The 22,824-nt window shown below is 36.8% G+C and overlaps 4 protein-coding genes across 5 annotated transcripts; 3 read left to right on the top strand and 1 right to left on the bottom strand.

The window, feature by feature from the left end:
• The first annotated feature begins 1,929 nt into the window (after positions 1–1,929).
• Positions 1,930–8,689, top strand: zp3c (zona pellucida glycoprotein 3c). Its single transcript, XM_079615122.1, has 8 exons — positions 1,930–2,953; positions 3,711–3,823; positions 3,912–4,015; positions 4,845–5,019; positions 5,733–5,859; positions 5,937–6,025; positions 6,432–6,508; positions 6,579–8,689. The coding sequence occupies exons 1-8, from the start codon at positions 2,045–2,047 to the stop codon at positions 6,710–6,712; spliced, it is 1,728 nt and encodes a 575-aa protein (XP_079471248.1). The 5' UTR covers positions 1,930–2,044; the 3' UTR covers positions 6,713–8,689.
• On the bottom strand, positions 6,928–9,297 carry LOC306999966 (inositol 1,4,5-trisphosphate receptor-interacting protein; the record flags this gene model as incomplete). The annotated part of the gene is made up of 2 exons (XM_079615121.1): positions 9,145–9,297; positions 6,928–8,884 (listed from the first exon to the last, which is right to left on the bottom strand). Exon 2 carries the CDS (start codon positions 8,881–8,883, stop codon positions 6,928–6,930), a length of 1,956 nt encoding a protein of 651 aa, XP_079471247.1. The 5' UTR covers position 8,884; positions 9,145–9,297.
• A 632-nt stretch (positions 9,298–9,929) lies between these two features.
• Positions 9,930–15,044, top strand: calhm1b (calcium homeostasis modulator 1b). 2 transcript variants are annotated; one of them, XM_079616116.1, is made up of 4 exons: positions 10,184–10,230; positions 10,308–10,367; positions 11,210–11,795; positions 13,309–15,044. In XM_079616116.1, exons 3-4 carry the CDS (start codon positions 11,244–11,246, stop codon positions 14,002–14,004), a joined length of 1,248 nt encoding a protein of 415 aa, XP_079472242.1. In that variant the 5' UTR covers positions 10,184–10,230; positions 10,308–10,367; positions 11,210–11,243; the 3' UTR covers positions 14,005–15,044. The 2 variants fall into 2 exon arrangements, with proteins under 2 accessions (XP_079472241.1, XP_079472242.1); XM_079616115.1 differs by having other exon boundaries at positions 9,930–10,367.
• Positions 15,045–15,342: 298 nt separating this feature from the next.
• On the top strand, positions 15,343–22,676 carry LOC307000050 (RING finger protein 122). Its single transcript, XM_079615279.1, has 6 exons — positions 15,343–16,665; positions 18,275–18,425; positions 19,073–19,115; positions 19,994–20,035; positions 21,077–21,159; positions 21,916–22,676. The coding sequence occupies exons 1-6, from the start codon at positions 16,641–16,643 to the stop codon at positions 22,037–22,039; spliced, it is 468 nt and encodes a 155-aa protein (XP_079471405.1). The 5' UTR covers positions 15,343–16,640; the 3' UTR covers positions 22,040–22,676.
• Positions 22,677–22,824: the final 148 nt, after the last annotated feature.

Below are 22,824 nucleotides of genomic sequence, written 5' to 3'. Positions count from 1 at the left end.
TCATATAATATGATGCATTGATGCATGTATTCTGGTATGTAACCTCATAACCTTATTGTATGTCCTGTTATTTGGTGATTCTTTAAACATATTTAAATGCTTAAATAAATAAAAAGATATGTTGTTGTAAATACTATCTCATATTTATCTTATTAAAGTTTTTTTTAATTGCTTTGACTCAATTCTCGAATTAGATCCATGTTTTCTTTTGGCACATGTATGCAAAAGTATCAGTATTAACAAAAAAAAAAGAGAAAAAACATGAATTTGGATATAGCAAATATTTGCATGGTGAAAAAAAACATCTAAACATTTTAACAAGTGTGGCTCACACACGATGCCAAAAGCACTTTTTATTTTGGTGGCATTGGCCAATTTACTGACACAATAACTAGCATGAAATAAACGTTTTGGATGTTACATTTTGCAGGCATGATGCAAAGGCTGTTGCAACAGAAACAGTTGTGACATTTCCAGAATGTTAGATTGTATAAAAAAAAAACCTAACACATGGAAGAAAGAAAGGAGGCAGCAGAACAAGAAAAAAATAAGTTTATACCAAGTAAATAATTTGGTTTAATATGAAGCCAAAGTGAGGTAAAATTAATTAAAACTCGACCCATCCACCCATACCCCCCCCCCTCACACACACACACACACAATTCAAAAAGTTTTTTTTTTTTTTTTTTTTTTTTTATTGAACAATTATTCATGTACAAACAATGTGGCAATATTAGTAATTCTTTACAATAGAACATACAGATCAGGTGCATGTAAGAAAAAAAAAAAAAAAGAAAAAAAAACAACAACAAAGGGGGCTAAGGTTTTTCTTTTAAATCATATTCTTCTATGATGGAAAAAAGACTAATAGCGTATTTCTTTTGTATCACTTTGAGGGCTTTTGTAAAAGAAACAAATTCACCATGAAAAGCATAAAACATTGGTTTCACCTTAAGGTATTTCGATTTGTGTACAAAATTTTTTGCAAGCATGAGGATATTGTTAACAAGGAAGTTATCTTTGTTATTTTTCATTATAAGTCCATAGATAATGTCCTTTACAGTGAAGTCTTCAAGGTGAGGTATCTTCGGGTAGAGCCAGTCATAAATATCAGACCATAAGGCCTCCTCATACATATAGTGAAAAAACATATGCTCTGTGGTTTCAATATCATCACAAAATAAACATTTATTTGAGTCAAATCCAAATCTAAGTCGTAAAAATTCACTCGATGGATATATCCCATTTACTTTCACTTTGGGAGGTAGAGGGAATTTTAAATATTTAGTTCTAAGTATGTGAATGGTATCTTTTGAGAAATGTTGTGAAATTGAGTTTCTATAAGCTAATATAGGATAAGAAATGTTATTGAATTTATTTCTAACAGTTTTGTTTGAAAGTTGGCTACCTTTAAAATCACGGCCTTCAACTGAAAGTACTGGGAGACGTGGGGTCATAGATACAGAATAAAAGAGAATTTCTTTAATTTGACATACCACAGAATTAGGGATAGCTTTAATAATAGATTCAAATTTGGCCTGATTGCAAATGAGATTATATTTAACACAAAAAGATTCATGAGACATAATTCCACTATTACTATCGATTAAATGGGACTCCGACCAAATACCTTTCTCCATCCAGTACCTGTCAAACAGTGATTTGTTCCTAACTGTAATATATCTATTATTCCATAATGGTGTATTGTGTGGTGTAAAGTTATGATTAGGCTATATAAAATCTTCCAGTATAACAAAACCTGTTGATGAAATTGGGATAATTTAATTGGCAGACGTTGAACGGACACACAATTCAAAAAGTATTTTTCTGATCAGTCAGGTGTTTTTTTCTGACTTGTGCCTTCGTGAAAGCAATACCAGCTTTATCCAGCAGGCGTCAAACTTGACCTGTTTTTGCTCCTTCAGGTTTGAGTCAATTAACAGCAGGTGTTTCTTGTCACACTGATATGCTACTACAAATGTCTTCAGATGAAGGGACAGTCTCAGAAAATTAAGCAGAGGAACGGTAGCAAGAAACTGCAGAGATGTGGCTGAACTGTCTTCTGGTTGTTTTTCTCAGCTCTAATCATTTAGTATACTCGCGCCAAGATGCTGACACTGATATTGACATTGTTCCAGATGAGGAATGGGACTCGATGGAAAGTTTCACACTAAGCCCAGATGATTATGATGACAGTGGTGACGGTGATGGATTTATGACACAATTCAAAGCTGGTTTACCTGACTCAACCTCAGTTCAAGTCAAAGCTGGTTTACCGGACTCAAACCCAGTTCAAGTCAAAGCTGGTTTACCGGACTCAAACCCAGTTCAAGTCAAAGCTGGTTTACCGGACTCAACCCCAGTTCAATTCAAAGCTGGTTTACCGGACTCAACCCCAGTTCAATTCAAAGTTGGTTTACCGGACTCAACCCCAGTTCAAGTCAAAGCTGGTTTACCGGACTCAACCCCAGTTCAATTCAAAGTTGGTTTACCGGACTCGAAACCATTTCAAGTCAAGACCGATTTATCGGGCTCAAAACCTGTTCAAGACAAAGATGGTTTATCGCACTTAAAAACATTTCAAGGCAAAGACGGTTTATCGGGCTCAAAACCACTTCGTCCGCTAATATTACCGGGGTCCGTACGAATACAGGCATCTATGCTATATAAAGACCTTTTCACCCCAGAAAGGGACAGTAGGCCGGTGCCTCCGCTGCTCAAATCAATACTTCTGGCCGAAACGGCCGATGTGAAACCTAAGAAACCTGCCTCTGATCCGAATATGGATGTGATGTGTTACATGGACCGTCTGCACGTGAGAGTGCGGAGAAGTTTGTTTGCCGACCCCAGCGCATGGAAAAACCTGAAGCTAGGAACGTGTGCTGTCAACAAAGCCTCAGATACTCATTATCAATTTTTGTACTATCTGAAAGGATGTGGCATACATCGAGGGGTGGGTGACGGCATTTTCTTTTTATCGCTTCCCCCTCCACCCCTGTCAATAGACCTGATTCAGAGCAGCGCCGTGGCAGTGAAAGCGAGGCCGTGTTTTAAATGGCATCCGCTGTAAAAAGCGGTAAAGCTCCTAGATCACCTTATCATTTTCCACAGCTCATTTAGTCTGAAAAATTTATTTGAAAGATATTTGTGCAGTGTTTCGTCAGCAGAACAATCCAAAAACACAGTACAACCCACTGAAGAGATGTCTATCCCTGCAGCCTTACTTTCATTCCCTTTAAAAATCAAAGATGGCGCTGCTGTGACTGGACCCTTTTTACAGACTGTGACGTGTTTTAACAGTTTTTGATTCTTTTAACAGGTTTTATATTTTTACCTTTTTTTTTTTTTAAATTTTATACAAGTACATTTATAACCCCATACTTGGTATTATATAGTACCTTTTTGTATAAAATTTACAAAAAGTTAACTCTGCTGAGGGCATTTCCAATACAGTGGCTGTGGGAGTGACTGTAAAGTTGACATCTTTCTCTGTTCTGACTGCTATCAATCTCTATATTTTTTCCCCTCTTTTGGAAAGTTGTGAAAACACTGTTTGAGTTCTTTTGCTATTTGAGGAAATGGGAACAGTAATATATATATATATATATATATATGTAGTCTCATTCACTGCTATAGAAGTTTACTCATGTTATGTGAAAAAGGTCAAGTCAAATGCATTTTTGGTGATGTGATCTGTCATTTTATTTCAGGAGGATGCAGATCGTGTGATTTACTCGAACACGCTCCACTATATGCCAGACGCCACCGAGCTGATTGTGAGGGAACAGCCGTTTAGGGTGCCTATTCGATGTAGCTACACAAAGTAAAAAATTGTTTACATTTCTGGTACATTTTAAAGCGTTAAGTGTGTTAAATGTAATTAAATGGCTTATTTTGTTTCTACATTTAAGGTTCCATCGCTCTTATAAGGTAGGATTCTTACCCCACGTTGCAGGTGGAATCTTGTACAAGGCCATGGAAACTCGAACAGGGCCCACACTTGCTGCAATGGATGGTACATTTATAAGTCATTGTTTTCATTTCTTTCAAGTATTTCTGTGTATTTGAAACTTATGTTGAAATGTACCTATAAATTCCTTTTCTAGCTGAATTTAAGTTTATTATATATGTAAGGGATAATGTATAGCGAGGCGGTTGTTATAGCGAATACAACACTGACAGGCTGATCGTGAGCCCGAAGCGGAGGGGTCTTGAATCAGCCTGAAGGGGTTGTATTCGCTAATAACAACCGCCTCTCTATACATTTATCCCGCTTATTACATGGCTACCTAACAAATAAATCAATAATTTGACAAAATATTGATTTAAAAAGGAGTATTGATTTAAAAACGACTGTATTGCTTCCGTTTAAGAACACTGTGTCCATGGCAACGATGTTTTTCATGGCAACGGTGTGTTCTACTTCGCAGCGGTGTGTTTTCAAGAAATAACAGACTGCATTCTACATTAGAATTTAACCAAGCCATGTAATAAGCACGTATAAAAGTTTGGGTCACCGTCAGGCACTTGGAAGAGAATGTAAAATCACTCTTACCTTTTATTTGTGAGGTAATTTTACAATTTTGTCATCGTGACAACAAATCTCCATGAACCCTAAAAAACTAAAACCACTGTACAGCCCATAATACAAATGCTTTTGTATATTCATTCTGTTTAGTGCTTTTATGAGCTTCACATTTCTCTTTTTAAATTCTCCCAAAATTTGGCCTCGGTGTGTTTGAGACTGGTCAATACTATTTTGTGAGTAATCACCATTATGCCACAAATGTTGTACTGAACTGGCAATATTAAGTGTGAAAATAGATTTTTGTTTGTGACTTCAGCGTCTTGGAACTTGCTTCCGGTTGGCCAGAGCTTTGACCTTGGCAAACCCATATGCTTTGAAGCTAAAAGTCCCAGCAGGGGAACAAGAAAACGGCTGTACCTGAACCGTTGTTTTGTCACTTCCAAACCAAGCCCTTGGTCGAAGGATAAATATTCTGTTGTTGAGAATTATGGGTAAATATAGAGCTTCATGATTCTGGATAAACTAAGCAAAATTACATCAAATTTCACATCAGATTTGAATTGCTCATTGATTTAAGCAGATTCCATGTTTTGGCACATGTATGCAAAAGTGTCAGTGTCAGAGGTTGTGACTAAATGATAATTTCTGCAGTCTATTTAAAAAGGTTTAATTTATAATGTTTTGAATGAAAAAAATAATAATTTTGGATTGAATGATTCCATTTACTTTAGACTTCTCTTGTTTCATTAGGCCTACTGGATGAATTAGCATTTTGGAACGAATGTCTTGAATTATTCAATGACATACAGTTTTTAACAATCACATGCTGGCGTAATGATGTACTTGATACAATAATTATTTTAAGAGTCAAGTTACTCAAATTGTTATTATATATATATATATATATATATATATATATATATATATATATATATATATATATATATATATATATATATATATATAACATTTCTAGACGGGTTAATATTCAAACCATAAACTTATCACAAAAGTACTGGGATAATTTCAATGTTTGTAATCGATAAATCTTTGTCATTTAGGAATAAGAATGTGGGAGTTTGAATTGAGATCAGTCTTTTAATGATTAATCGTGCTGCTCTATTTTCTTTACTTGGCTATATGTTGTATTAAAGAAGAAAAATGATTTTAGTTTCCCTTTTGTTCCAACTTTATCTCCGTATAGATGCTTAGTGGACAGTAAGAACAGCGCTCTGACAAAGTTCTACACCAGTGATGACAAGATGACTGTGAGACTTTGTGTGGGAGCTTTTCTGTTTAAACACATGGCTTCCCACCCACAGTCCAGTAAGGTATAACATGTTTTTTTGTTACTTTTTAATACATAGTTGGCTTGTTGACCTCTTTTAAAATTCCCTTTTCTTGATAGACCATGTTTTTGCATTGCGAGTTGGACTTTGGACCAGAGACTCCTACACCTAGTGCCAAGTCATGCATGTATAACAAGCGCACCAAGAAGTAAGTTTACAAGCTCAAATTCATTTCTAAAATTTCTGTTCCAATGATGGGATCTCCCTTTCATATCCTATTATTTAACCATTTTGAAAGTTAAAGGTGCAGTAAGCAATTTCTGAGTAATGCTGTTGATATTTGAAATCACAAAAACAAACCTGCCCCTACCCAAAAGGATTACACCCCATCTTTCCATCACCCCATAGTTCTGCCCCCAAAAACTCAAACATGCCGTGCAGCACTGGCACCTCCCCCACATCTGTGGACACGCCCATTACTGCTGATTGGCTACAAGTGTTTTAGCGCTCGGTCCGTTCCACTTTCATCAACGTTTCTCAGAAACCGCTTTCTGCACCGTAAGACTTTAAATGTATCCACGACTGATTAATTTGTGGATGTTTGTGTGCTTTAGGTGGACTGAGCTGTATGGTGATGCCTCTGTCTGTAACTGCTGTGCATCTACATGTCCTGCTTCTCCAAGGATGTCTGGTCAGTGTAAATAGATTTGTTTCCCAAATTAAATTTGATTTGCTGACAAAAGTTTTTCTGTCTCTAACAGGTAAGTCAATGATCACCAGTGAGTCCTGGGAATTGAAGACAGGAAGGGAAACCTCATCGCCAGAGGAGCCCATGCCGGAGTTCCCTTTAGCTGGCTATGACTTTGAGTTTTCCTGGGAATCGGATGATTTTTAGAAGGATCACTTTTACAGATGGCGGATGTTTTAAGTTGGATCATATAATGACGCTGTTATAGTCTGTGGTTCTGCCTTGTCAAGCTAATGTGATAAACTGAATTTACTAATAGTTTCCATTTCCTTTATTATTATATTTTCACCCTTAGAGTAAACATGTGAATGCATATACATATATTTGGCAAATACAATCTCAAATTAAATGCTGCTACAGTACTACAAAACATTTCTTACTGATCCATATTCATGTATCAGCACTGGCATGTTTCTAATCATCTCCAGTAAGTGTTTTTTGGTTTTTAAGTACAACTCATTGTTTAAAGGTCGAAACAAGTTAATGGGTTTTCCTGCTCTAAACTCTTCGGGAAATCCAATTAAAGTAGGAATTCGAGGGTTCCCAACCAGAGCGTGGTCAAACACTTTAGATTCGATTTTCTGATGGAGGAAAGTCAGCAGATCATTTAGCCTCAAAACCATCTGCTCAGGGTCCCAAGATGAGGGTGTGTTGATAAGAAGATGCAGCAGTGCATTCTTTAAGTGGTAGCTTGTTAGCCCACATGGTCCAGTCAGGGCAGTTTGGTGTTTGTGTAGGAAGGAAAGGATCTGTAGACAATGAATATGGCACGCATTGTCTGGAAGAGTTTTGGTCAAATGCTGAAGAAGGGCGTTTTCGTAGCGTGCAAAACACATGGGCCAATGGGTATCAGAAAATGTGGCAGAGGAAAGATAGGAGATCAGATGTACCTCTGAGTCTTTAAACCTGACCACGGGAGTGAGGCTGAACAGGATGGGCTCTCCTGACCTAAACCGAACTTTGAGACTTCCAGGGTTTTCCCAATTCTGGAATATTAGCTCAAACTCATATTTGTGGCGGATCTCTTTCCATGCTTTCATAATGGCGGTTTCAAACCACTTCACAATATGTGTTTTTGCAAGATATGAACTGTTCTCTAGGCATAGAAAGTCATTAATGTTACTTTCAGCCACATGACCCCCTTTTTTGTTATCTGGATGTAAAAGGCACAACATATCATCGTCATCTAGGTTGGAATTGTTGCAAGGGCAGATTGAACTGGTGCCGCCTTTGACCATCTTGACTTTGCAACAATACTGGTTGGTTGAAGAACCTCTACTTTCTTTCAAAAGCTCAAACTCGAAGCTATACAGCTTTGGTGGGATGATGGGTATGTGTATGTCGCATATGACGCTCTTCTTTGAAGCCCATTGCTCGTATAAGCTGCCAACCCCAACAAAGTCTGCAATCTCCATGTCTGAACCTGCAGTGCTCATATTTCTCACAGTTTTCAGAAGGTCGTTCACAAAACCCTCCACAAACTCACAAGTTTGCCAGCTGGAACTGGGTGTAACCAGGACACACTGGTGATGGAAGCTAGTTAAAGTCTTGTTATCGATATTAGAAGCTAGGGAAGAGATGCTCCGGCATCGTTGCATCTTCCTTTGCAGATTGTAGCCCTTTTTCAGAAACATTTTCAAAACACGAAATAATGAAATCAAGGAGAGTAAATTCCAAAGGTACCAGCTTAAGGTGTCCTCTTGATCACTAGATTGTTTCTCTTGAGTTATCGTTGTCAACCTTTGGCTTGAAGTTGGTGTTTTTTGGTCGATGAGTAAACCCTGATCACGATGGGTGTCAATCTGGTCGCTTTGTGCCTTTTCCGGCTGTGTCACTTCCCCTTGAGAGACATTCTGGTCCACAGTAGACCCTGACTGATCCACATCGACTTCTTCATGTGTTAGGCCTTCCTTTGGCATATGCAATGTCCATTTGTCTTTGTCAATATCCAATATTTCCTGGTCATCTGGTGCAAACGCCTTTTGGCGGAAGTCGTTTTGCTCTCCCACTGGGGACATTTGCTCCTCGTGCAGCACTGTGGTCTTGACATTTGGCGTTATTTGTTGAACATCTGACATGTCCCCCTCTCTTCGTGGCATCCTGTGATGATTTTGTGGCACTTCCTGATTTGAATGTGGCAGTTGATTGGAAACAGCATGCTCCTCTTGTTCCAGCTTTGCTCTCTCCTCCAGAAGAACAAGCTCATGGTTTTGCATCCTCACCGTGAGGCTGTCATCTTGGTCGTGTACGACATTATGATCCTTTGAGAGCAGCAGACCGGAGATAAAGACTAACACATGTAGAAACGTGTCCTCCATCCTGTGAATGAAAAAAGTTATTTCCTCTTCACAAAGCTGTATTTTCTCTATGGAAGTATTTGAAAAACCTTAAGCTACATCATAATTGACAATAACGAATAAAGAAACAATTGAGTAACTGGATCCATTTGAAATAATCTAGTATAACATATTACTGCTCTGTAGTTCCGGTAGTACTTGTGTATGTCATTTTCAAATATCATTAAATTTACATTATCCTTATTGCTTAATGCACATCTTTAATATCATACAATAACTTACCTCTCAGCACAGAAAACAGTGTCTCGGTGTAAAGCTGAAAAGAGAAATAGGCTGAAAATAGTTTTGCAAGGTTTTGCGACGTTTTTTTGCTTCTCACACAGGATGCACGCTGTCAGAGTTTGAGTTTGACATCACACTTCCTGAATACTGAGTACAACCTCTTCCTCTTTTTTTAATATATACACCAGTGAGCGGTGACATGCCTCTACATGCAAAGCAAGTTTGTACGATTGCTCTGTTTGAACCAAACCATTTAGTATGAATCACTGTTATTGCATGTAATCAGTGATGCTTATTAAACTTTTTATAAATAGGGCTGTTAAATTACAGAACTGTTATAAGCGAATCAATTTCTTGAAATAAAAAGGGCAGGTGAATTAAGATCTTATAATAAAGAATACAATGCATATTTTTCACCCTAGTGATTAGTAGTGACAAGATATATCGGCATGTGGCTGAGGTTGATGTTTCTGTAATCCAGCATTAGCGAACTGTTTGTAATTAAAAACTTAGTCACCTCTTTGATATTGTCTTTAATGTGCTTTAACCTTGTTAAGATTTCAATAATTATGATCCTTTAGCTATCATCCTTTTAAAAGGGTGGTTTAAATTAGTGATGTTATGGTGTTGTGCTGTTTTTGAATAAATCCTTTGAAAAAATTGACTCCAACCAAAGAGAAGAATCTATTCTAAAGCTTAGGAATTGATGAATCGATTCTTTTTGACTGTCAGCTCAACCCTACATACATAATTATTATTATTATTTTTAGCAAATAGTGTTGATTTAATTAATAACACAGCAGTGTTCATCAAGCTTCAAAAGTTTTCCAGCAACTGCACTGGAACCTAAAATCCCACAGAAGATTAAATTTGAATAGGGTAAGGCAATACTTTTGCATGTGCTTTGGACCACACTGCCTGTTACCATGGTATTACCAGGTATGTAAAAACATGCAGTCTGTGTACTTCAAATAACACAAAGACTTTTGTGCATTGAAACTGAAATCACAATGTTTGGAGGGACACAAATATAAACAGACGGAAGATCAACAGATCAATCACCTTTATGAACTGAGAATCGAGCAGGTGTGCATGTTGTTTTCGCGTGGCAGAGAGAGACAGTGTGAGGGCTGAACTGATAACACTCACCCTCTTCTCAACAGGAGAATTATAATTGTTTTCAGTTGAGTTCACAGAGACGGATTCATATTTGGCTGAATTCTGTAAGTAGACTGAGTTATATCTCACTCTGACATTTTGCTATACAATGTTAAACGTAAGACTGTTTTTAATAATTTAGTTGGCGTGTTGTAACCCTATTTACTTGGTCTTAGTATGTACAATTCATCAGTGCACACATTCACTCAAAAAAAAAATATTTAGGCCTAAATTTAAGATTTTATGTATTTTAATTGGATACAAAAAGTTCATCCATTTGGATTACATAGTTTTTAAATACACAATAATCAGGTTATATTTCATCAATAAATCTAATATCTTATAATCTCATGCATTTGAATTACCGGTAATTGAATATTATGCTTGTTCCACAGCTAGCCATATTTTAACCATGTTCATACTTTTTAACCGAATACATTTTTTTTCACAAAGCACAGATTTATGTTGATTCTAAGCTATTTGAATAATTGCATTTTGAAAACATGATTATTTAAATAAAATCAGATTATAATCAGATATCAAACTATGCTATAATATTGCCTGTTTCATTTACTGTATGTATGACTGACAAATATGCATCACATAAAGTGTATTAGTTTATGTATGTTAAAACGGTGTAATCCAAATGGATGGAAATTTAACATGCAATTCAATACATCCATCTTGAAATGTGTTTGAAAGAAAAAAAATGTTAGTAGTCATCCTTTTCATTATTCTATTAATTCCCATTGGATGTTTTCCCCAATTAAAAAAATCAATTTATGGAAGTAAAATTGGTTTCATGTTGATTTAAGGGTCCAATTTTATCAAAACGCTTTTATGAAAAACATTCTGCACGTGAAATATCAGTGGCGATCTTTAAGTAACACATTTTCTTCCTTCACAGGTTAATATCAGGATAGACCTACCAATATATCAATATGGATAAGGTCCGTATGATGGCCCAGATCCTCCAGACTAACCAGGAGTCTTTTATGAACGGCATATGTGGCATCATGGCCCTGGCTAGCGCTCAGCTCTACACATCTTTTGAGTTCAACTGTCCCTGTATCCCTGAATTTAACTACTCCTATGGGATCAGTATGCTGGTTATTCCACCTATATGGTTCTTCCTTTTGGGTTTTGTGCTGAACAACAATGTCTCAATGCTGGCGGAGGAGTTGAAACGGCCATTAGGACAGCGGAGGAAGGACCCTAAGGTCCTGCGCTACATGTGTGTGTCCATGTCCCAGAGATCGCTCATCGCTCCAGCGGTTTGGATCTCAGTGACTCTAATGGATGGTAAAAGCTTTCTGTGTGCCTACAGTATGGACCTGGACATTTCTGAGTTTGGCAGAAATGTAAGTGGATATGGACTGTCTCAAGAGGAACTTACACGAACGCTGGCCAAAATTCCATGCAAGCATATATATGATGGCCAACACATTCTATCGAGAGAAGCCGCGGTCATATACATACGCTGTATTTCACAGGTACTGTTGATCTGCTTATTGCAGTATTTGCCACTGGTTGATATTAATTCTTAGTATTAATATTGGTTTAATATAATAACTCCATTAAAAATAGTATTTTCCATGTTTCGATGCAGTCTGAACTCAGAAAAGTACTAAAGAGCACAAAAGTTCTAGAAGTCTAGTCTAAACGCCCTTGCACACTGAGTCCAAAATTCGCGTCCGAAATTTTAGCATAAAAATTCTCGGGTCGGGTTCGATTTTTTGCGTTTTTCGCATCCGTAGCAAGCAGTTTGAAAATTCAGAGCCACTGAATCACGAATGCGAAAAAACGCATACGAAATTTTTTAACTCAGTGTGCAAGGACCTTAAGTGTTTAAAAGTCATAATCGTAAAACAAAATCATAATCATACTACTCATAATCCAAAAGTGAGTTCCTACTTGGGTCAGGCTTATAAAACTAAAACCTTAAAAAACTATTTCCTTACTTAATAAACTTTCCCTAATATATATATATATATATAAAAGATTCAACTTATTTTATTTTGGCTAATTGCATTAAAATAAAAAATAAAAACTATATAGACTATAGACAGAAAAAATTATAATAAACATGACAAAAACAAACTAAAATTTAAATGAAATAAAAATATCTCAATGATATGAGACAACACTTTAGAAAACCAAAGCAGTGATCAGAAGATATTATTACTGTAGAAAAGATGGAAAATACCATGGAATATATATATATATAGCCTATATATATATATATATATATATATATATAGCCTATATATATATATATATATATATATATATATATATATATATATATATATATATATATGTATATATATATATATATATATATATATATATATATATATAAATGTATCACTGTACCAACCTGAAAACCCCCCCCAGAAAATAATATATTGACATGAAATGTATGAAATAATATATATTGGAATAATACTCTAAAAGTAATAATATGAACAATTATATTTTTAAACGAATTCAATGACTCATTTTGTCCACAATGATAAAAACAACAAGACACACACACACACACACACACACACACACACACACACACACACACACACACACACACACACACACACACACACACACACACACACACACACACACACACACACACACACACACACACACACACACACACACACGCACACACATATAAAATTCTGTCATTGTGGGCAAACAGAGCACTGTTTACAGAGTACCAGTTTAAAACTTAGACTAATTACCTAAAATCGGTGTGCTTAATGGCATTGAATATACCCCTGACTTCACAGACATGGTTTTGTCTCAAGAGGCACACCAGTAATGGTTTTCTTTTTTTTCTAAGGCACGTTTATAAAAGCTACTTAAATGTCCTAATTGAACTAAGGTCTAATCCTGGCTTAATCTAAGCCCTGTCTGTGAAACCAGGACAAAATATCATTAGTTAAGATGAAAATACCAATGTTACTAATTAATATTTCTTTGTCTACATTCTAAATGTTCTAGGCTTTTGGATGGTTGTTCTTAATGATCATCACAATCATTGCGTTTTTGATCAGAGCCATTCGGCCCTGCTTCAACCAGGCCGCCTTCCTCAAAACCAAATACTGGTCTCACTACGTAGACACAGAGCGCAAGGTGTTTGATGAGACTTGCACAGAACATGGCAAAAGTTTCGCCAAGGTTTGCATCAAGCAGTACTTTGAGGATATGAGCGGCGAGATTCAGAGCTTCCATGATCATTCACGTGGAGATGATAGTGATGATGACGACGATAAACCCGAAACCGAAGAAGACAAACTGTTGGGAATTCGTCGCCAGGACACCATGAACAAGCTGCTGTGGGACTGGCACAAGTGCAAACCTGCGCTGAGTCTAAGAAAGTGTGCAGATGCTAGCACTGGACAAAATGGAGATTGTAGCATGAATGCTAACTGTAATCAAGATGGACATGACTGTGATAACACTGACCGTAGTGCGGACCCAAAAGGCGGCAAAAGTGGTTATGTGAATGATGGCCTTGATGTTGGCCAAAGCGATTCGGGCAGGGGATATGATAATGCTAGCTATAGTGTGGACCAAAATGTTTTTACAAAAAGGCATAGCAATAGCACGAACCAAAATGGATTAATGAATGGTGGCGTTCCTTCTTCATGCAGTGCTCAAAAGAAAGCATGTGCAGTGTATTATAGTAAGGTCTGAGTCTGAGATATATCTTTGACAGGGACAAGAAATCCTAATATAGGACTAGAAAATCCTAATATATTGCTTAATATGTTGTCTTAAAGTCCCCCTGTGGTGACATTCTAGTTTTTAATGTTGCTTATATGTCTGTGTGGTGTTTTTAATATGCTTTAAGCCGAACTATGTGTAAATTCATCAGTCAACACCATTGCTGAGTATTTTCTCCTTAAAACTGCAGTGAACCAAAGACAGAATCAAAAACACGGTTTGAAATCTCTGGTGTTTCTGACGTCACAAACTACCTTGTAACCAATCAGGTCAACGTGTGATCGCCAACGAGTGGATCTCTGAGCTGCTGTGTGTGGAGGCGGGGCTAATTTGCATATTCATAGAACTGTGTATACTAAGTGAGTGGGGTTACGAAATGGTGTAGAGTTACTATTAATCTATTTTAAGGCATAAAATAACATTTAAATGTGATTTTGGTGATCAAAGGTGAGTTTTAAGGGATAAAATTATTGACTACAGCAGGACTTTTAATATGAATATTTTAAATACTTGAGCTTTTATTTTATATTTTTTGTTTTAATTTTAAAGTTTTAATAAAGGTTTAATAGTTAATTTTATATTTTTTTGTAATTTTTTATTTGTTTTTCGAAATATCTCTATTTAGTTTTATTTGTATTTCAGTTTTGACATTCCATTTATTTGCCAAGGAATCATTTTTAATTGAAAAAGTGTACGTTTTGCATTTGATATTTATATATTTTACCTTAGTTAAATTACTGAAAACTATTTTTAATAGTTTCAGTTAATAATAACAACACTGGAAGAAAGCCTGTAAGATAAGGCTGATTTGATAAGGCTAGAATATACGACGCAACTTTTGCCCAGATTGCCAGCCAGGACAAGTTACTTGCTGAAAGTCAGAGCCAGTCTGCAGATTTGAGTAGACAGATTTCACAAAAAAGAAAAAATCGTGTAGTGTATGAAGGTCAAAAACTTCAAAGTCTGATTCCAACCATTCGGGGGTTATCAACTATTTCAAAGTCGGCAAGTGCATGATGCATAGTGTTTTAAAATCAGTTCAGATTTTTAAAAGTGGTGTAGTACATCCCAGCCATTTAGATAACCAGCAAATCATCTGGTTAGCATGAAACTGAACTGTGCACCACGCAGATAAGTCATCAAGATTGCTGAGTGCGACAAACAGAGACGCCGAGAGCACATGGTTGTTAGGCAAGCAGCAGCTGTTGTCTCTAGAGCAGAATAGAGTTGGGGGTTGGTCGCCTGAGTCTGTTGTTTCTTTTTCCGCCCTTTCTCTGATTAAAAGCTAGTTATATTCTGTGCTTGAACATAACAAGCTTTCATAATGCCAGTGCTTTAGTAGGTCAGACAGCAACATGATCTGCATCTGATTTCATCTGCTGCATATACGTGTCATTGCGCTCACTCATGCAGTCTGCCCCATTTTTTTTTCACTCTCACTTGTTTTGTCTGTCACCTTCGGCTTGTTTTCTGCAGCACAGCGCGTGCATGAGGCCTTACTTCCTCTAAAATGTTGCAGCCCTCACTTCTAGAAGAAGAGGAGGCCATCCTGTGACTGCAGTCGCGCAGTGAGAGCGTGAGGGATTGGAGGAGGGGAATCGCTCAGGAAGGGAGGGAGGGATTGGAGGACAGAGTTGCGAGGCAAACCAGGATCACATGAGCACAGATCTGTTTACAAACTGAATGTGTGCGGCCAGGAAAGACGCAGGAGCCTTCCTGGAGAATATTACTGGTCAGCCTCACTAGCACACATCTTTAACCCCCAGATGCTTGCGTTTTGGCTGGGATATTTGTTAAATGAGCCGAGGGACGATTCGTTTTTTCGGTCTACTTTTTTGATGGAAGGATTGAGAGAGCAGATGGTTTTAGGTGGAGAGAAAAATACTCCCCCACACACATAAACGCTTGCAAATACTGCTCCCTTCCTTCTCTTAAAGGGCCTGCTCTTCGATAAAAGGAATATACCTTAAAAAAACAAGGCAGACCGAGAGGCGACGTCAAGGAAGAACTGCTGGAATAATCGACAAGAGACCCAAAGGCATGCCAAAGTCTTTTGCAAGAGGGTTTGAGGGAAGACAAAGACTGTAGATGGAGTCTTGTATCAGTTCGTATGTTGTTCACACTTCTGCACGTATGGATGTTTAGTGCTCGCTAAACCGCCAGACGCGGGATTTATCAAGGAATTTGTTAACTTTTGTGTGCGACAACACAAAGGAGATCACATCCGAAAGTGCCATTCGGCCACGTATGGACTCGTCTCTCAAAAGACAAGACGAATATCAAGGGCACATTATGCTCCCTTTGTCTCTGTAACAAAGCACCTTGTGCATATTCACATCAGCAGAGGCAAAGAGTGATTGAAATCTTTTGTCCTTCGATGCTGGCATCATAAAAGTGAGATGAATGGAGGAATAATTTGACTATAATCAAGACAGCGCACCCTATCATTTTAAGAGCTGGTTGTCAGACAACGTTGGTTGCACAGTGGCAAATTGTCGGGAATAAGTCAAGTTGGAATCTGGTTTTCGGCTGCGTCCTCCAACCCCCGCATTGCCTGTTCCAGACAAGCAGTGAGTTTGCAGCAGCTCTGCTTGGAGTCAGATTACATGCAACCATTCCAATGGTGTAACGGTGAGTGGCCTTTGCGAAAAGTCCAAGCTGAACTTGAGTTTGTTTTCTTCCCCCAGCGTTAGTCACTGAAGCGTTAATGCTGCTGAGGATGTTGAAACCAGTTTGAAGAAGTCAAAGGGAACTACCGTATTCAGAAAGGTCAAGGGTAGCTTGTCAAAGATTGTGGAAGTATTCGTGCTATGCGTACGTAGACAGCTTTTAACAACCCGCATGTTGTCAGCCTTTCGCTCTTCTGAAAACTGATATGTCTAGAGATTTATTTTTAGATGAAAACATGGATCGACCTGTAACAAATCAAATGTTTCAATGACAGTAATGCTCAGTAAGTAAACACAAAATGCATTCTGATTATCGGAAATTGCTCAGATTCTGATTACGTATGTCATGTAAACGTGTCAACTCGACTGCCTAAACAAGATAAAGCAAATTAGACAGCTGCCATATTTATGTATTAATAAAATTTTGGGGTCTCATATAGCTATATATATATATATGATCCCAAATATATGTTCAAAAGTTTGGGGTCAGTAAGATTTTTTTATGTTTTTGAAGGAAGTCTCTTATGCTCAAGGTTGCATTTATTTGCTAAAAAATACAGTAAAACAGTAATAGTGGGAAATATTATTACATTTAAACTGTTTTCTATTTGAATATATTTTAGAATGTAATTTATTCCTGTGATGAAAGCTGAATTTTCAGCATGACATTTTCAGTGTTACATGATCCTGAAATCATTCAAATTCTAATGATTTGCTGATCAAGAAACTATTATTTCAACATTGATAATAATAATTAATAAAGAAATAAAACATATTTTACTATCAATGTTGAAATCATAGTTGTGCTGCTTAATATATATGGAATATATGTGTACAGGAAGCTGCTGAGCATGCAAACCTCTTTCTGAATAAAGCTTTAACAAGATTATGGACCATAATCAGAATATTTTGTGCATCTACAAAAATGTATCATTCTTTGAGTTCCATATATACAATAAAAAATATCATAATCATTCAGTCATAATCATTCATACGAATGATAATAAAAATAAGAATTCAACAAAAATGTATTCAGTTGTATTACTGTAAAAAAAAAATGAAATATTTTGCCATTGTATATGACAAAGCATAATAATAATGATAATACTTGAGATATGTTGCCATGTGGCACACATTAAATCTCATTGTACCTTCCCCATCAGAATGACACAAGCTTACAATAATCTGTGTGGAAGCCCCTCCACATAAGCACCTTAGATGAATCGTTCCACAGACTCAGACTAAGGGGGATTCCTGCAGACTCTGCGTTAATCTTTAACTCTTAAAGTACATTGACTGACTGGGGAATATGACTGGAGAAGAACTTACATGGTTAGAAAACAGTAAAGAGTGAACGGTATACTCTTATAACCCACATATGGCTACACGAAAGGCCAGATGGTGGCTTTGTTGGAGTCAATCCACAGTTGTTCAAATTTGTTTTTGTTTTTGTGCATGCATAGCTAATTTCCAAAAATATTCCCTTGAAAGTGGGCGTACTGAAGAACTGTGTTCTTCTTCCTGCTTGCGTGTGATGTAAAGTGCTGATTTGAGTGTGTGTTTGTGTGTAGGCTGCCTCTGTGGTTTAGGGCTGCAGCATTCAGACTGTGATATGTCAGAGGAAGACATCTACCGTCTGCCGCTCAACGTGTACGTCATCGTACTGGGCATAGGCATGTTCATCTTCATGCTCAGTGTAATCTTCTGCTGCTATCTGTTCAGGCAAGAGCCCAAACACATTCACCACACCCGCACAACTGCTGTCCCACAAATCAGATGTGTCCGCTCCTGTAAAGACATGTAGAAAGACATATCTGGAACTTTATATAGTTTGCATACATGCATATATAATCTCGCAAGAACGTTCTGAAAAAGTTCTCACTAAGTTATGAATGAACGTTCGTCAGTCTTTGTTAGCACAAAGACATTATTTATACATCATTCATGGAAAGATTTTTTTTCTGAAACGTTTTAGTTGGACATTATGGGAAAGTTACTTTTGAATGTTCTCTGAATAAGTAATAACGTTTAAAAAACATTAGACATTAGTTTAAGAACTTTGTCAGAACGTTCCCTGTCAGCTAATCACACACATCTAATGATTAAATACATAATACATTTTAATTTAATTATTAGTTTAAATTACATTTTGGATCCAAGACTTTGTCAGAATTTAAGATGACAGTATGAATTAGAATATTATGTAAAGTATTTATATGCATTTGAGAGTTTGACAGAGGAAATGCTGCAGCAAAATGATTTACACAATCACAACATCTCTCTTTTGCACCACCCACATCAGTTTTTGCAGTTGAACTCAGGAAGTGTAGAAGTGTTTTCATTTTTTATCTCTCTCTTTTTGTTTACAGGTTGAAACAGCAAGGCACAAGGGAGCAGTACAGCTACAATGAGGTGGGCCTAAAACAATACATCTACGTTAGATATAAATATAGCATAATCTTTTCCAGAGTCTTGATGAAATCCAATCTAACAGATGACCTTCATGATATAGCCTACTTTGCTTTTATAAATAGTGCACAACACAAGAAACATATGTGCTTTCCACCCCATGAATATGTTATAAAAGCTCCTGAAAATACATTTTTGTATTTAAAAAACATAAAATAGTGAAAGAAGGTGCATACCTTTATAATGTTGGTCTAGAACTAGGTCCTCTGAATTTAGTTCAGATAATCATTCATCTAAAATATGTAAGGGTCTCACAATAAAAACATGTGACATGCTTTTAAGAAAAAAGCAATAAAACTCCAAAGTGTACCATACAGAAAGTAGCATACCATTTAACGTAAAGAGAAACACTAGCAGATTAAACTGCAATTGTAATCGATATGATAACGTTATGATAACACTTCTCAGTTAGCTAACGTTACTTACATTAACGTTAGTCTGTTACGGGGGCTTTTTCCTGGTAGACTAGATGAAATATGAAACTTTTTGCTGTTTAAAATACTTTCTATTTTCTCTTTTGAATTATATCCCTATGTAGAGACAACTGTAGGCACGCCATTTGTTAACTTTCTCGTAAACTACTCGTCTAGTCTTGTCGATTTAACGTTATGAAAATCTGTAATCACAGAGCCGTTGAAAAACGTGTAATGTCACATGTAACTACGCAACGATGCTAACTCGACCAATGGCGTGAGCCTGAGCCGTTACTACGCAGTTCGCACTTCGGCTTCGAGTGATTTAACCATAGACTGTTAAAAAAAGAAAGAAAATGATTTAACATTCAACAACATTGTATTTGTTCCCTTTGTTTTCTCTTAAAGGTGGTGTTGAAAGGCGCGGGAAAAAAGCTGAGCCTGCTGGGAGTAAGTTTCATAAGGCCTCTCTGTAAAAGAACATTTGCACTTTAAAACCACGTGACGCGTGACTGTTTTAACTTGATACTGTTTTAAAAATTTTATGACGTCAGAGAGATCAAACCATTATTTTTAAAGGGAAAATCTCACGGACAGCAAGTAAATGCAGGGACAATCATAAATTATGTATAATAGAGTCAATTTTTTTTTTTTTTTTTTTTTACAGCTAATCATAGTTGTAGAATTATGTAGTGAAAACAGACTCAAAACCTTCCCCAAATGCACGCGAGAGATCCACATGTGCGCGCAACAATCCACAAATGCACGAGAGATTCAAATGCACGTGCACCAATCCACAAATGCACGCGAGAGATCAGCTTGTGCTGTTTTTCATTGTAACTATTCATTTGCATCAAACAATTATACACGATTAACAGGATTAAATATATCAGTTACACTTTATTTTAAGGTGTATGTGTAATTATACATTTAAGTACTGAGTAATAATTAACTACATAGGGTTAGGATTAGGTGTGGTTTAGGGTTATTACATGCAATTATGTATGTAATTACATGTAACTGTAAAATAAAGTCACCAACATCTCAAAGTACATGTGACAAAGTTTAGTATCCTGTTGATAACATCAGTGGTAATGTCACTCACCGTTGGCAGCGTTTCTGGAGAATAACTAGTATGAACAGTGTCAGAATCAAAGATAGTTCTGCATTTCGGATCTCCCACGCAGTGCATTAAAAAATCCTCTTAAATAAGGTTAGGATGTGTTCATTTGTTATGTAAAAACCTCAGGGGAAATTCTTAATTATGCAAATAGACCTCTGCGGGATTTTCTGGTCCAACCACCTGGTGAACTGCATTATGGGAGCCCTGACGTTATTTTCAGTAGAATCTACTCCAACCCTTTTGTGAAAAAGCTCCTCCAAAACTATTGGAGAGTCTACAGGCAGAATTCATGTAGCGTATTGCTAAACCTCTTTGAATTATGAAAGTAAGAAAGTGACACTAAAATAGTTTTGTCTTTTGTGTCACAGCAGCCCTGTGCCGTGTGTCTAGAGGAATTCAAGACCAGAGACGAGCTGGGCGTGTGCCCGTGCTCACACACCTTCCATAAGAAGTGAGTTCCACTGTAACAAGTGTTTACTTAACGGGAGATTGACTTGTTCCAAGAACTGCTTTGAGTATTTAGAGGCAGCAGAATTCCACAGAAAACTCAATGTTAGAGTACTTCTAATAAACATAAGACAATTTTTATGGTAAAATGGACACAAAATATTGATGACGGTTGATATATCCAGGAACAAAAACCCCACTGTTTACACAAAAATATGAAACGGTTTTCAACATTGATAAGTTTCTTGAGCAGAAAATCAGCATATTAGAATGATTTATGAAGGATCATGTGACTGAAGACTGGAGTAATGATGCTGAAAATTCAGATTTGCATCACAGGAATAAATTACATTTTAAAAATAGAAAACAGTTAAATGATAATATTTCACAATATAACTGTTTGTACTATATTTGTTGATTAAATAAAAGCATAAAAGGCTAATTTGAAAAAAAAAAAAAAAAACTTTTTAACTTTTTGACATGAAATATGAAATAAAACAGTCTACTGTATACTGTTAAGTCCATTCAGACTCTCCTACATAAACAAATTATATATATATATATATAGCAATTTAAATGTTTGAAGAATAAACACTTATAACATGCATCACATTGAAGTAGGCTATCACCGTTTCATTGCTCACACTTTTGACACCTAAACAAACTACAAGCAACAGCCTAGCATTGTGGTGGCAATTTTCAAGCAAAATGCAAAAACCTAGTTTGTATTGTTAAAGAAATCTTTCATTGTAACTCGCAGGTGCCTGCTGAAATGGTTAGAGATCCGCAGCGTCTGCCCGATGTGCAATAAACCCATCATGCGTATCCAGAACGCAGACGCCCCACGAGGAGCCGAGGTGCCGCAAGACCCAGAGGAGGTGTGACCCCAGAAACTGTACGGCCCAAGGCCAGATTAACACCCTCCAGTTCTGCGGTCGTTGGAACAAATCACGTGACCCGCTAAGGCTCTACAAAGCCATCTATATGCACCGCCACAGCGGACCTGGAGAACGTGAGAAACCAGGACGACAACGTTCAGCCTCCACTAGTGATTCAGTAGCCAAACATAAGAATAATCTCCTATATATCGTGCCACAATATTCTTTAAATTAGTAATGTGCCGAGGTTCTAAAGCGAGAGACACACCGTGCATGCTGGGTAACAGGCATCAAAATGAGAGGTAAATATGTCAGTTTGCCTCAGGGGATCTAACTAGAAAACAAAAGAAAACAATTAAACTTTAACTGCCGATGAATGGGCGTATATATGTGACAGTAGGGTGTAGGTGTAGTGCACTGTCTGTTTGACTGGTACTACAGGTCTTCATAAAGATCCTGCGTAGTCCTTACGGAAATATTCAATATATAATCAATAACCAGCAGTTCTTCTCTCCATTTATCGTGTTCACTGCTTGAATTGTTCCTTTTTCTTGTCATTTTGTATTGTTTGTTTTTGAATAAAATGTTTTTGTGGTTAACCTTCCTTTAAAAGAAAATGGTGGATAAAGATTTCTGGAGCTTTATATAGCAGAATTTTTTATTGCAAAACCTGAATTCCTCCATTACAGCACTATATTTTTATTATTAAAAAAAGTCCATAATCGTCATTTAATCAAAGAGAGAAAAACTGGCTATTTATAGACATTTATATGACAGGAGATGCACACAAA

The sequence above is a fragment of the Phoxinus phoxinus genome (assembly GCF_949152265.1).
Source record: "Phoxinus phoxinus genome assembly, chromosome: 6".
Taxonomy (NCBI): domain Eukaryota; kingdom Metazoa; phylum Chordata; class Actinopteri; order Cypriniformes; family Leuciscidae; genus Phoxinus; species Phoxinus phoxinus.
This window is presented reverse-complemented; position numbering and strand designations above follow the sequence as displayed.

What these genes read in the sequence shown, in the direction of transcription:
- zp3c (XM_079615122.1), top strand. Translation starts at nt 2,045, where the DNA reads ATGTGGCTGAACTGTCTTCTGGTTGTTTTTCTCAGCTCTAATCATTTA. An exon ending in GATGTGGCATACATCGAGGG is followed by an intron (nt 2,954 to 3,710) that starts GTGGGTGACGGC and finishes ATTTTATTTCAG; the next exon opens with GAGGATGCAGATCGTGTGAT. An exon ending in TGCTTCTCCAAGGATGTCTG is followed by an intron (nt 6,509 to 6,578) that starts GTCAGTGTAAAT and finishes TGTCTCTAACAG; the next exon opens with GTAAGTCAATGATCACCAGT.
- calhm1b (XM_079616115.1), top strand. Translation starts at nt 11,244, where the DNA reads ATGGATAAGGTCCGTATGATGGCCCAGATCCTCCAGACTAACCAGGAG. An exon ending in ACATACGCTGTATTTCACAG is followed by an intron (nt 11,796 to 13,308) that starts GTACTGTTGATC and finishes TAAATGTTCTAG; the next exon opens with GCTTTTGGATGGTTGTTCTT.
- LOC307000050 (XM_079615279.1), top strand. Translation starts at nt 16,641, where the DNA reads ATGCAACCATTCCAATGGTGTAACG. An exon ending in AGCAGTACAGCTACAATGAG is followed by an intron (nt 19,116 to 19,993) that starts GTGGGCCTAAAA and finishes TTTCTCTTAAAG; the next exon opens with GTGGTGTTGAAAGGCGCGGG. An exon ending in TCACACACCTTCCATAAGAA is followed by an intron (nt 21,160 to 21,915) that starts GTGAGTTCCACT and finishes TGTAACTCGCAG; the next exon opens with GTGCCTGCTGAAATGGTTAG.